We start from the raw sequence: 14,916 nt of genomic DNA, 5'->3' as shown, positions 1-14,916 counted from the left end.
CATTACTAAGATTAAACACTGACCTTTGGATGTCATCTTCTGTCAAATCCAGCAATGTAGCATCATCAGCAAAGAGAATGACATCTAAATTTTCAATTTTCTATTGATTGGTACTGAACCATGACTTCCTTGCCTCCAAGTTTCCATTGTTGCATTCATATAAATGATAAAAAGAAGAGGGGTTAGTCCACAGCCTTGTCGTACACCTCAATTTATTGGTTTCCACACTGTTTGTTTTCAAATTTTAAAGAAATGAAATTGGATCTATAGATATTGTTTATCATCTGTTGAGGAACATTATCTTTATTTAGAATTTCAAACAATTTATTTCTGTTTACTCTATCAAAGGCCTTTTTAAAAGACTACAAAAGCAATGTGTGTTTCCAAATTGAATTCTCTATGCTTTTTAATTAATACCTTCATAGTAAAATATGCATCAATGCAGGAGCACCTTTTACAGATACCTTGTTCTTCATTCCCAATTTTATCTCCATCATGTCTCTGCAACTTTTCTTTAATGGTACTTGCATAAATTTTATAACCTGAGTTAACAATGCTAATTCCTCTGTCATTTTCACATTTTTTACACCATCTTTCTTATGAATAGGGATAACTATTGTTTTCCACCAGTTTTCTAGTGGGTTGTCTCCATTTCAAATTAGATTTAGAAAACTGAGGAATCTTTGTTTAAAAGGTTCACTTGAGTATTTGAACAGTTCAGAATGTATTGCATCTCCTCTGGGTGCTTTACAATTCCTAAGTTTCTTCAAATTTAGTTCTAACTAGCTGATGTACCCATGCTCCGTTACGGGATTGATTCTCAGAGAGACTGACCTTGTGGTTTTCCTAACTGAAGTCAACATAGGTCATTACAAAAACGTCGGTAGGAAAGTAGCGATTAAAAGCAATGATATCATATCAAATACTCGATCAAATGAAAAACCGCACATTTTCTCACTTATAATGAACAGGACTACACTGCCGATCTAACAGTCCAAAGTTCCAGAGCTGGAATGATCAAAGCCGCAGATAGGCGTGATCCGTGAACACCCTTCGTCTTTTTTCGGCAGGGAGGGGGTCGAATAGTGGAGACTCCCACGGCATAAACTAATCTACTAATCTGTTTCCTAGGAGTACCCCATGAGTCGGAAAATCTTAATTCACTACACTGGCAGCGGAAAAAATCTATCTGACTTGGAGACAAATTTTTTTTCTCCAAGCAAGAGGAGAAACCCATTCTTCACTGCTAATATGGAATAAAATGAATGTAGAATTTAATAAAAGTAAAAAGGAAGAAGTTTTTAATTAAGAAACGGCTCTTTTCAGGGTCGAATTTTTAGTTATTTAGTGAATTGTGGTGGTATAATTTGGAATAGGCCTAAATTGTTATTCTATACCAGGCCATACTACTACTACTACTACTACTACTACTACTACTACTACTAAGTGAGCCTCCGCCTTAAGTCTGCACACTGCTCATTCTAAACAGCGTGTCACCGGGCGAGTTGGCCGTGCGCGTAGAGGCGCGCGGCTGTGAGCTTGCATCCGGGAGATAGTAGGTTCGAATCCCACTATCGGCAGCCCTGAAAATGGTTTTCCGTGGTTTCCCATTTTCACACCAGGAAAATGCTGGGGCTGTACCTTAATTAAGGCCACAGCCGCTTCCTTCCGACTCCTAGGCCTTTCCAACCCCATCGTCGCCATAAGACCTATCTGTGTCGGTGTGACGTAAAGCCCCTAGCAAAAAAAAAAAAAAAAAAAAAAAAAAACAGCGTGTCAGATTAGGGATCACATAACCCAGCTGTATCAGAAAATGTATGAACCAGAGGAATGACATGCTAAAGAAGAAAGTTTTCTAACTCCCCACCTATTTCTCGCTAATATTCAGTCAGGCTGTTATACTCAGTATGCATCAGTAATCCCATCTATCGGAGTTGAGAGGCAGCATAAGAGACAAAGAACATCACATCAAAGAATGGTCAATGTGATGTCACTGTTGATCAATGCTATGCGCTTTTGATATTGTAGGTCTTCACATTTAGTTTTCTTCCGACTCTGAAATACCACTCTTACCATTGTCGGTACGGTAAAAATGATTAAAACATAAATGATCGGAAATTGTATTCCCTATAATTGTTATGTAATACTTTTCGATAGCACCAATAACATAGGTATTTAAAAATTACATTTTAGGCACCTTCCCCTAAACTACAATTCCATCCAGGGTGAATAAATTTGTTTATAGCTTAGACTGTTGTTTCTCATTCCCCGACTCTATATATACGGTAACGATTTTCATTAAATTCTGTTAACCCATTTTCTCGTGGCTCGGCGTTGATATGGACTTAGCAACAAAATTACAAATTCATGAATATCTGTGTTATCACAGACATAAATGGCCGGAAATTTAATTCTATATAACTTTGGTTATGTAGTATTTATCGATACGACCACTAATAATTTAAATATTTGAGAATTAAATTTTAGGCCTTCCCCTAAACTACCATTTCAATCAGCGTGAATAAAATTATTTATGGCCTAGATTGTAGCGACTTATTCTCCGACTTTGAATACCGATTTTTATTAAATTCTCTTCAGCCGTTTTCTAGTGATGTATGTACATACAGACAGACAGACAGACAGACAGACAGACAGACAGACAGACAGACAGACAGACAGACAGACAGACAAAAATTATGGAAAAGTAAAAAGTGCATTTTTTTGTTACTGTGGACATGACCGATACAGAAATACCATTCTTTTCAAATTCTGAGCAATGTACAGACAAAACTCTTATTTTATATACAGTATATAGATTCTTCTAAAGTTATTGATTCTATTAGATTGTAGCTAGATATTGGCAAAGTCAACACTTCATCTTTTGAACTTGTCCAGTGTCCAAAAATATTTAAGCCATTCATCTGATGGTATTCATCGAGTTTCACATATTCCTTAGTTTCCCTATTTAATTTCTTTTGAATTTGATATGTTTGTGGTCGTAGACATAATTCAGGGGTGGCAAGGCATGGCAGTTGCCATCTCAATATTTTAAAGGAAACCAAATTGTAGTAATATTACAGATGTAGAAATACATATTTTACAAGTGTGTTTTTCGTTACTCTGTTTAATTCAGATCAATCAAACAAAATTATTGTTGCAAAATTGTATATGCTACCTACATAATGTTTATAGAATTTTCTATTATTGTTCAATTAAAAAAAAAAACAATAGAGTTTTAATATTATTTTAATAATTATTATTGTAGCTTATGTAGTTTGGATCCAGCATTCTTCTCAATCCCATTACAGAAGTGAAGAATGGGTTCTCGACTAGCGATGTTGGAAGTGTCTTGGCTTGAGAATGTGACTGCTGCCTCTTTTCATGTTAATAGTCGATAGGGGACGCTCAGTCTTGGTATTGAATGTTGCTTGATTGTTGGCTCTGAACAACTGAGAAGTGTGTAGAAAATGTTTGTAAAGAGAGGAGGATAGAGAAATTAGACTTAGAATTGAAGGCAGCTGAATTTGAAGTCGCCCTCGACTGCTGTGGAGGTTACTAGCTGCACTGGCAGTGCTGGATCGACTGGCCTTTGTGCTTCTTGTGTTGTATCAGTGTGAGGGTAGGGGTGGGGGGTGTGGTGGGGATGAGGGGATAGGCAGGGCCTTAAGTTTGTGCTCTGTTGGCTGCAGGGAGTTTGTAGGGACGGACTGGGAGGGAGTTGTGTTTGCTGAAGTAGTGGGAGTTTTATGTTTAACGGCAAGATCTGTCACCAGAATGGCCTTGCAAAGGGCGATCCTCTTTTTTTTTTGCTTTACATCGCACCGATACAGATAGGTTTTATGGCGACGATAGGATAGGAAAGGCCTAGGTATGGGAAGGAAGCAGCCGTGGCCGTAATTAAGGTACAGCCCCAGCATTTGCCTGGTGTGAAAATGAGAAACCATGGAAAACCATCTTCATGGCTGCCGACAGTGGGATTCGAACCCACTATCTCCCGATTACTGGATACTGGCCGCACTTAAGTGACTGCAGCTATGGAGCTCGGTGATCCTCTATCAAGCATCTTGGCCGATATATGCATGGATTCTTTGGAACATAACAAAATAATGACAAAAGTACAAGGAAACAGCCTGTGGCTCCGATATGTGAATGACACATTCGTAATAATCAATAAAGAACTCAATAACAGTGACAAAATTTTAGATTTTTTAAACACATTCTTGATTAAAATATAAAGTTCACCAAATAAGATGAGGTCATTGGTTCCATAAATTTTCTAGACATCATTGCAACATGTATCAACAATAGTTTTGATTTCCAAATATTTAGAAATCCTACCCACTCTCCAATAACAATCAATAAATCTTCATTACACCCTAATTCCCATAAACAGGCGACATTTTACATTTTAAATTATAGAGCATTAAAAATCCCTCTTTCACCTAAAAATCTAAAAATAGTACTTAACTAGATAAAGAATTTGGCGAAACTTAACGGATATAAAACAGAAATGATCAACTGATTAATTAACAAGGTCAAACTTAAACTATCAACAAACCTCATCCCAGACAGACCTAAAAAATCTAAATTTGCCACCTTCACCTCTAATAATCCACTCATTTACCAAGCTTCAAACCCCTTAAAAAAGCATAACTTCAGTATTGCATTTAGAACAATAAACACCAATCAGGACTTATTCTTCAATCACTACACAGTCAATGTAAACAGTAGTCTTTATTCAGGATCCAGTATATACAGGCTTACATGCTCGCAATGTAGCGTCTTGTATATCGGGCAAACAGGCCGGAGTTTTTACACAAGATACTTGGAGCACTATAATGCCAACAAGCACAATAAGTTTTCAGCAATGAGCTCTCATATGAAAGAAACAGGGCATAAATTCACAACTACAGAATAGGATCTTAAAATTATCAAAAGAGTAAGCAAAGGTAAATTAATGAACGAGCTAGAAAACATTTACATTTATTTAGACCAGTACTACAACAAAAACCAAAATCTCAATGATATAACAGAAGCTAAAAGTCCCCTGTATGAGATATTACCTAATTTATTACAAATAATATTGAATTTAAAACAAAACAACTTTCTAAACATTTTTAATTCTTCATCCTCGAAAACTCCCACTACTTCAACAAACACAACTCCCTCCCAGTCTGCCCCTACAAACTCCCTGCAGCCAACAGTGCATAAACTTAAGGCCCTGCCTATCCCCTCATCCCCACCACACCCCCCACCCCCACCCCTACCCTCACACTGATACAACACAAGAAGCACAAAGGTCAGTCGATCCAGCACTGCCAGTGCAACTAGTAACCTCCACAACAGTCGAGGGGGTAAGTAATATGCACACAGCAACTTCTTCAGATTTAGCTGCAATTCTAAGTCTAATTTCTTTATCCTCCTCTCATCACAGACATTTTCTACACACTTCTCAGTTATTCAGAGCCAACAATCAAGCAACATTTAATACCAAGTCTGAGCGTCCCCTTTCAACTATAAACATAACAAGAGGCAGCATTCGCATTCTCAAGCCAAGGCACTTCCAGCATCGCTAGTCGAGAACCCATTCTTCACTTTTGCAATGGAATTGAGAAGAATGCCGGATTCAAACTACATAAGCTACAATAATAATGAGAACAACGTCAACGGGCCGCTACCTAAATGGTTAAACAATCTTACACCCAAAACAAAATCTCAACTAAGGGTGGTTAAAAAATGACAATTCACATTCATCACCTTTGAACAAGATCGTCCAAATTCTAGAAAACAATATTTTATGACTTCAACCAGTTAAAAAAATTAAAAAGTAACCAGATACCCTTTAACATGCTAAAATACACAAACGTGTTCAAGTAGAACTTTTAATATATACAGTAAACTAGGATCACCTTTTAGCCATAATGATCAAGTAGTTCTTAGAATGTATCTTTATTCATAAGATTTCATCAACAACAATCATCCATCTCATCCACACTTTTAGATACTTTTTATTTTGAAAATCATTAAACTGTTAAATAGAACATACAATACCACAACAGGATGTAAATGGATCAGAGAAGTAAGAGAGGATCTGAAGGAAATAGGCCTTACAACAGAAGACACCAAAAATAAGATAAAATTGAATACAAAACTCAAGAATACAAACCTCCGCTTTACCCTTACACAAAACAAACCAACAACACGCACATTTTCAACTGAGGAAAGGGCACGAAGATCGGAGCGTCTGAAGAAGTACTGGGAGGACCGCAAAGCCCGAACAATCCCTTCAAAGAGACCTGAACGACGGACTGACTAAAGTGATCCTATGTGGTCATAAAAGAAGAAGAAGAAGAAGAAGAACATACAATAAGACTTTTTAACTTTGTATAAAGTAGTATCTACTGTATATAATATTTTGGCAAAGGTAAATCAGGATCCTGATCAATGACCAAAAGGTATGAGATAAAGGCTGATGATACCCATATAATGGGCAAAACGTGTCCCTAAAAGTTATTATGACAAGCTATAAATGTCAATGTAAGAACATTACTTTGTATTCAATAGGTGGTTATTAATAAATATCCATGACAATTTTTGACTTAACTTCTCTGGTACGTTACCTATTTTGTCACTTCACACCTACCTCAAAAATTTTGACAGTTACCTTTTCCTTATGGTATTTAACTTTCAACATAACATTTTTGATCAGGACTAGCCCTTCCTTACTATTTCTTATCCTTGTCACTATCTGACTCTCTATGCATGTTATTGTGTTTGAACAGTTACTTTTATCATTAGTATTGCCTCAATTCTAATTACCATTTACAGCAGTGGTATGGAAACTTTTTTGTTGGCGTACCCCCAAAATCCAATTATTTTACCTTTGTACCCCCAAAGGACGAGTAAAGTGTGATTAAGTAAGATGTAGCAAATAATTGTTGCTGGATGGCAAATAATATTAACTACAATCATTACCATCATTATTTGCATTATAATCCGCAACTTAGGGTCCCTGTATGCACTGAGGTATAAAAGAGTTGTGGCTGGGAATTTAAGGTCGCATGCCCATTCTGATACCAGGAATCAAATCACAGTTGCCAGAATGACAGGCAGCAGCTAAGCTACTATACGACCCTGTTCCCCAACAATAACAATAATGACAACAATAACAATAATGAATTATATATAATTGTCGCTGAGCAAATGAAACCTCCTTTGGAGTAAGGTTTACAGAAGAAGCCCAAAACTGAGTGGTCAGCAATAGCTGGGGAACTTTCCTGGCATTTTCATTGCTTTATGACAGCCCGATTTTTTGACCGTTGGAGTCTTCTGTTCCCTCCTCAGGTAATGCGGCAAGCCTTCACAAGGCAGATGGAGAATCATGCTCTTCTCTTGAGTGGAATGACAAGGTTTCCATTGCCTAGCAATGATATATATAAGAGTACAGTATAATTAATAATACAACAATTACTATTGTACTATATCTACTGCTTCTGAAAATATTGAAGTGAACGAGTGGATTTCGAAACAAAAATTTAAAAAATAGCAATGCAGCATGAATAAGCATTTTTACAAACCTAGTCAATGGGAGGTACACACTGACATATATCAGAATGAATAGTTCGGAAAGGGGACTCTGTGTACTGGTAGACAAAAGCACTTATGGTATCTGCACTTGGGCACATTCTCTTGGATCCTCTTGGTACTACTGAGTCTTGCTTCACCCGGTCACGTGGTATCATTGTTGCTTGGTGGTTAATTATTAGATGACCTTCATTTGGTGCTAGCTCATGAAAAGAGCTAAGAGTTAAGTCATTGGGCTGAACAGGAAGATTTCATTATGAGAAGAAGCGCAGGAACAACAGCCAATTTCGAGCCAGGATAAAAGGAATTTTTTACTATCCTTGGGATTAGTCAGCAGCCTGAGGTCTCCACTCATTTTGATGTTTTATCTGATTATATCAAATTCTCTACACATTTAAGAGGTAACATGCACACTCCCATTCAACATTACATGGTATCTCCAAGCGTAACTACCTAGGGTGTTTATTAAACTTTTTTTGTTGTGGAAAAATTTGAATATGGAAATTTCTTTATGTTCAAAATCTCCTAAATTATTTTTGGTGAAACATGGTAATATGGTATCATGGAGACACTGAAGCATTCAGTCAAGTTATTCTCGCTTTATCCTAATTGCCTTACTACATTCTCCCCTGTTCAGTATATTTTCTCAGTGGTCCTCTATTATTTCTGAATTCCCTTACACATGTGTAATTTGAATAATTGTACTGATTCCTATTTACATACCAGTGGTGTAATTTTGGTGTTCACCTCGCTACTACTTAAGCCATTCCTGGTTTTAATTTCCTTCCTTCTTCATTTCCTCACTTTAACTTGCTGCTAAATTATCTTCCATTTACTTTATATAATGTTAATTATTTTATTTTGAGGAACTAATTGAGTAGGGTGTACACTTCTGCCTATTTACATTTATCATCCAAGATTATGCAGAATTTTCATGTTTTATTATATTTTTTAAAATCTGAGTTCAGTGAGAAAGACTTCAATAATCCTTTAATTACTTAATTATTGGTCATTTCCTTTAAGATATTGGGTTAATCACATGCATAATTTAATACCATGATTGAAAGATTACTTGCTTGCAAAGTTTACATTCAAGTCCTTTTCTGTTTAATCAAATTTGGAGATATTAAATGTAAATTCAATGACCTGCGGGGAGACTTCTCCCCTTGCAAAATTATGATCCTCGTCCTGTATAACTTATCAATTACTACTTCATCACCATTCATCAAGCACTGTTTTCTTAACCTATGAAATTACAATAATAATAATAATAATAATAATGTTATTTTGCTTTATGTCCAACTAACTACTCTTTTACGGTTTTCGGAGACGCCGAGGTGCTGGAATTTGGTCCCACAGGAGTTCTTTTACGTGCTAGTAAATCTAATGACATGAGGTTGACGTATTTGAGCACCTTCAAATACCACCGGACTGAGCCAGGATCGAACCTGCCAAGTTGGTGTCAGAAGGCCAGCACCTCAACCGTCTGAGCCACTCAGCCCAGCATGAAATTACATATGGCACTGCTGTCTTGCCAGCATTCAAACTTAAAATATCAGTTTATTGACCAGTTCTTGTTAATATGTATGCTTCTTTCCTCTTGGTGTATTTCAGATTATTCCTTGCTCTCTCATTAAAATATTAACTGTGAATTTAAATCTGACTAGTTATTCAGTAGAGTTTGAACATTATCTCATCTCATCTAATCTTGTCTTATCTTATCTTTTCTCACAATTTTGATCAGTTTAATTTAGTATTTTGAATCCTGTCCTCTGCCAGTTGCTTTTATGGAGTGCTGTTGTGAACTCATTTTTCTAGCAGGACAGTAATTTAAAGGTGAATTATATTTTGACAATAATTGAAAGTAAATCTGATAAAATACTAAATGTCAGGAACATAGAATACCATGCAATCACTTATTTCTTGAGCAACTGTACACCATCATCCTCCATTCCAATGAAAGATGTTCACATTGGAAGTTTTCCTCAGTTTCATAACCATAAATATTTGATGGAAATGAAAAAAGTACATTTAATACAATAGACGTACAATCTTCTCATCAGATTCGGTCAATATTTTACTCACACTATGAGCTAGGAGGTCTAATTGTAACTAGTAAAACCAGTTTTTGATGATTATGATAGCAATGAGAAAATTTTCTCTACAAGCTAATGAGAAAAATAGATAAATAATCCTTGTGCAGGCATATGCAGTCAAGACAATGTTTTGACATTTTAAGCAGATGATTGAAAAAGGAATGTTAAAGCAAATTATAGAATTAAAAATTGCAAGAAAAGAAAGATGGAGAAAGATCTAGATTATGATAAATGGATTTGGATTGGAACAGTATAAGGCAGATCTGTACTGGAACACAGCGGAGGATGAAAAGTAGTGAATAAGAATAACCCAGATGCATCTGGATAAGGGAGCTAATGGTGATTATAAAGATGATGATAATGATTTAATGGCTTGTGGCCTTCAAAGAGGCCTGGTGCAGATCTTTTGAATCGATGCTCTATAGGGGACCTGCCGGTCTATGAGAATGGGACCCTACCTATGATGAATTCTAATGATGAAGAAGGTACACAAACCCAGACCCCAAGACAATGGAATTAACAAATGAAAGTTAAAATCCCTCATGGGGCCAAGAAGCAAACCCAAGATCCTCTGGACCCAAGGCCAGCACGTTAACCATTTAGCCATGGGACAAGAGGAGAGTGTTGGGACAAACACAAATACCCAGCCCCTCAGCCAGAAGAATTAATCACAAGCGATTAAAATCCCTAACCCACCCGGGAATCAAACCTGCAACCCTCTGAACCAAAGGCCTCAACACTGACCATCCAGTCAAGAAGTCAGACATATAGATAATGATTATTGCTAAAAATATTTCAACATAATTTCTAACCCCATGTGGAGGGATGTATTCACTTTTGTGTGCTCCTGTGGTGGTTAGTAGTGTGATGGGTTGTGTGTGTATACAATAATAATAATAATAACAATAATAATAATAATAATAATAATAATAATAATAATAATAATAATAATCATCATCATCATCATCATCTTAATCTTTTATGTGGGAGTGTGGGATATCTTTCATGAGACACTTGCAAGGGTCCGCACTCCACAAGCGTGTGAGATTCCTACTCACTAAAACCCACACACCCTTTCCCTACGACGTACATCTCCGCCCCAGAACCACTCTTGCATTATTTCAGGGCGGTGTCGTGCTTGTAATTTCTCAGGATCCTTCTTCCTTTATTTCTCCTTTACTGCCATTTTTGAGCACTCAAATTCCTCTTTTTCTGATGCAGGATGCCTTCTACATATACTGCTACCTGATCCCAAGATTCTTGGTTTCGTAGCATCACCTGCATAATAGTTTCTGCTCAGTTTCTAAACATCTTCTCTGTGTTGACCAATGATAACATACAAAAAGTATGTGAAGTACATCATCAACATCATTCCAATAAATACACGCCAGATCACTCGCTCTACCTACTCTGTGCAGAAATTTTCGGAAGTATCCGTGACCCATCAAGAGCTGCATAAGATAAAAGATAACCTCACCATGAGCTCGTGCAACCCAATCAGCTAAACATGGTAACAGCCGTTTAGTCCATTTTTCTCGAGGATCTTCCTCCCATCTTTCCATTCGTTGTTTATAAGCTAGCTCCTTAGCACGCTCCTTTCCGAGCTCCCCTTGAGCTCTCCAGACTTCCTGTCTCTCTAAGGCAAGTAAAACAATTGGTGCTACTGCTGCTACCGTAAGAACTGCAGGTTTGGATACTGTGCAATATGCACTTGTGATACACAAAGCTGATCTCTGCTGTACAGCAGCTATCCTTTGCCGGTATTTTCCAAACTTTGGAGATTCAGCCCAAACTTCAACACCATATAGAAGTGTAGAGTGAACTATCAACATCAGAAGTCGTCATTTGCTAGACTTCGGACCTTTAATGTTGCTCATAAATCTACTCAATGCAATAATTGTTTTCACAGCCTTATCCATCGCCCATTTGATATGATTCCGAAATTAAAGTTTGGTATCAAGGGTCACTCCGAGGTACTTTATACTTCTAGATGTTTTGATTTCTGTTTGTCCAATATATATTGGAATAACAGTCGTGATCCTTTTTCTTGTCAAGGGACCTATCTCTGTTTTATGATCTGCCAGTTGTAATCTGTGATTCACCATCCAATCTTTCACCCATCGCATCACTTGATATAGCTTAAACTAAGACAACTCCAAATTTCAAGCTACTATCTAATCAGCTACATCATCTGCATAGCCCACTAACATTGTGTCTTCCGGTATCTCTAACCTCAACAATCCATCATACAAAATGTTCCACAGATTTGGGCCAAGGATAGACTCTTGCGCTGCACCACCTGTGAGCCATTTCACTCTCCGCCTATCTTCTGTGTGATTAAATTATAATTACTAAGATCTAATATTAACATTTTTTAAATAGGAGCAGTCTAAGGAAAAGAATACAATATTCGGTATGAATGCGTATAACTACAATATCAGCCATTGGCTGTTGATTATTAGTTGTGAAAGGAACATATACAGTGCTTAAAAGCAGTAGTCTGACTTAAAATTTTTAAATATTACATTATTTGGAATGTTAGGAAATATAATTACCAAGTTTAATATTAGCACATTTACGAAGGGAGTAATCTAAGGAATTAATTTTAAATCAGGTGCCTGATTTAACCTTGAGGAGGTACAATGACTGATGATGCCTTCTATGAAAGGCAAAACGTGTCTCACTTTCATAAGGTAACAATGATCAATTCCTAATTGTATAAATTGTATTGAATAGGTGGTTAAATATAAATTAATTAGCATCCTACAAGTAAAAACCATGTTGACAATCAGAGAGGTCCCCAGATAGTTGAAATGCTGAAATTATTCTTGGCTGCAGAAGTTTCTCTAATCCTTTCCCAGCAGTATCTAGCATACATAAAGGCCTATAGCCCCCAGATTTCCCTTTGCTTATTAAAACTAGCTGAGCTGTTTTCCAGTGAACACTAAACACCCCCGATAGCAGGCAGCTGTTGTACATTTTCAGCAGCAGATGTGAGCAGAAATCTGCTATAAGATTTAGTATCTCTGCTGGAATACCGTCTGGTTCTGGGGCCTTTTTATTTCTAAGGGAACTAATTGCTCTCATCAATTCTTCTGGTGTAAAAAGTGGTACATTATCTATGAAGTCCTCATCATCATCATCATCATCATCATCATCAGACCTCTCAGGACGATCTAGGAATAATGTATTTACAATATTCTTCATTGCATTTGAGTCCATGATCAAATTCGAGAAATTTCCAAGTTTCTTCATAACGATCTTGTATCCTAAACCCCACGGGTCGTCATCCACTTCCTTAGCCATTTTCCACCATTTGTTGACTTTACTCTTTTTAATAGAATTTCTCAGTTCTTTCTTCGCCAACTTACACTCAGCTGTGAGTGCGGTGTCTTCTTGGCTGACTCGTGCTCTGTGTGCCCTACGTCTAAGTTGCAGATGTCTTCTCTAGTAAACAATTTCTTTGGTCCACCAATACACTGAACGCTTCCTGTTTCGTAATGCATTATGAGTCACGGGCGGATCACATGCTCGCCAAATAAGCTGCATGGCGAGTTCAACACATTTCTCGGCCGCTTCTTTCCCTTTATAGCTTTTGTCAGAATGCTTTACAGTGTTAATGTCCGGCTCCATGGCTAAATGGTTAGCATGCTGGCCTTTGGTCACAGGAGTCCCGGGTTCGATTCCCGGCAGATTCGGGAATTTTAACCATAATTGGTTAATTACCCTGGCACAGGGACTGGGTGTATGTTTCATCTTCATCATCATCATTTCATCCTCATCACGACACGCAGGTCACCTACGGGAGTCAAATCAAAAGACCTCCACCTAGCGAGCCGAAGTCCTCGGACACATCCCGGTACTAAAAGCCATACGCCATTTCAGTGTTAATCGGTTCAGCCGTTCTCTCGCGGTCATAAAAATCAGCCTAGTGTTTAAAATATATAGTTTAGACATACTCATTCATAGATTTCCTATTTCTTGAATAAATTGTCTGACATGTTAATGAAGAATTCTGAATTGGAGAGGATTCAGTTCAGATAATTATTTGAATGAATGTACTTGTTTTAAAACTGGAACCATCTAATTTAAAACTTTGTTCGTTTAGGAAGTTCTCTTGGTGCTGCATTAACCTATCCAGTCTGTGGTCTCATTATTTATTATCTTGGCTGGGAAGCTGTATTTTATGTCACGGGAGCAATTGGAATTATTTGGTTTACTGCCTGGTGGCTGCTTGTATTTGATACACCAAATGATCATCCCAGGATATCTGAGAAGGAGCTTAAGTATATTCAGAGTTCCTGTGGACGAGCTGTGCAAAAAAGAAAGGTATCAATAATCTATACAGTATTATTAATCTAGTAAGAATGACACTACTATCACTCATCCAAATACTGAACACTTTCTTGAGAGAGTTCATTTTTAAAATCTCCCTCTTTTCTTTTATCTCCTCATCAGTGCTGCTGATCCCTTCTACTTTATTAGTTCCTCTTGTGCAGTTTACATTACAGCCATGGTCTTAATTGCTACTCTTATGACTCATTTATTTAACATTCCATCTCACCCACATCATCTTCACCAGCAAAATGTTCTATCTCCATGACGAATATGAAGACTTACTAGGCATGGTAAGTAATGTGGCAGATGCTAGTTTTGTTGAACATTAATGTGGTTAATCTAAATGGATGCAAAATGAATGCCTATTTTGAAATTCTCTCAAATGAGCTTTAATTTTTTATATTTCATTTTTCAATTTTCAAATATGAGTTATGAGCTAGCATTCAGAGAAGGATTCTTTGTTAGTGATCAAGGCACAGACTCTGTAATGCAAAGAGCACAGGTTCAAGTCACCATTGAACCTTCACAGTTTTCTTTCTTTCTTTCTTTCTTTCTTTCTTTCTTTCTTTCTTTCTTTCTTTCTTTCTTTCACTTTTCTCCTGTTTTTTCTTTTTTGTTCTTAACTTTTTTAACTGTATATTATTTCTGACATGATATGCCACAGGAAATCTAATAGATTATGAACAAATAAATGAGTATAGCTTATATATGGAATCATTTTATGGGCTTGCTGGACAAGAGAATAAAGTGAATTGGTACATCTAGAGAGACATGGGTTTGTGTACTCATCAGAAAGTTAACATGTGTAGGAATGAGACTACCATTTCTGGAAAGGCATTTGGACCTACAGCCATAGAAATGTAGGACTATGTTATTTCCTGAAGACATCTGGCAATAG

General features: G+C 37.0%; 1 protein-coding gene across 5 annotated transcripts in view; it reads left to right on the top strand.

Moving 5' to 3' along the window:
* The window catches only part of LOC137496898 (sialin-like), a 106,061-nt gene that overhangs the window by 45,004 nt on the left and 46,141 nt on the right, over window positions 1–14,916 (top strand). For all 5 annotated transcript variants that reach the window (XM_068225482.1, XM_068225478.1, XM_068225479.1 and 2 more), the window contains exon 5: window positions 13,789–14,009. In XM_068225482.1, coding sequence (XP_068081583.1) covers window positions 13,789–14,009 — 221 coding nt within the window. The remainder of the gene's footprint in view (window positions 1–13,788; window positions 14,010–14,916) is intronic.

The sequence above is a fragment of the Anabrus simplex genome, chromosome 1, assembly GCF_040414725.1.
Source record: "Anabrus simplex isolate iqAnaSimp1 chromosome 1, ASM4041472v1, whole genome shotgun sequence".
Lineage (NCBI taxonomy): Eukaryota > Metazoa > Arthropoda > Insecta > Orthoptera > Tettigoniidae > Anabrus > Anabrus simplex.
Note: the sequence above shows the minus strand (reverse complement) of the source record. Positions and strands in the feature narration are given on the sequence as shown.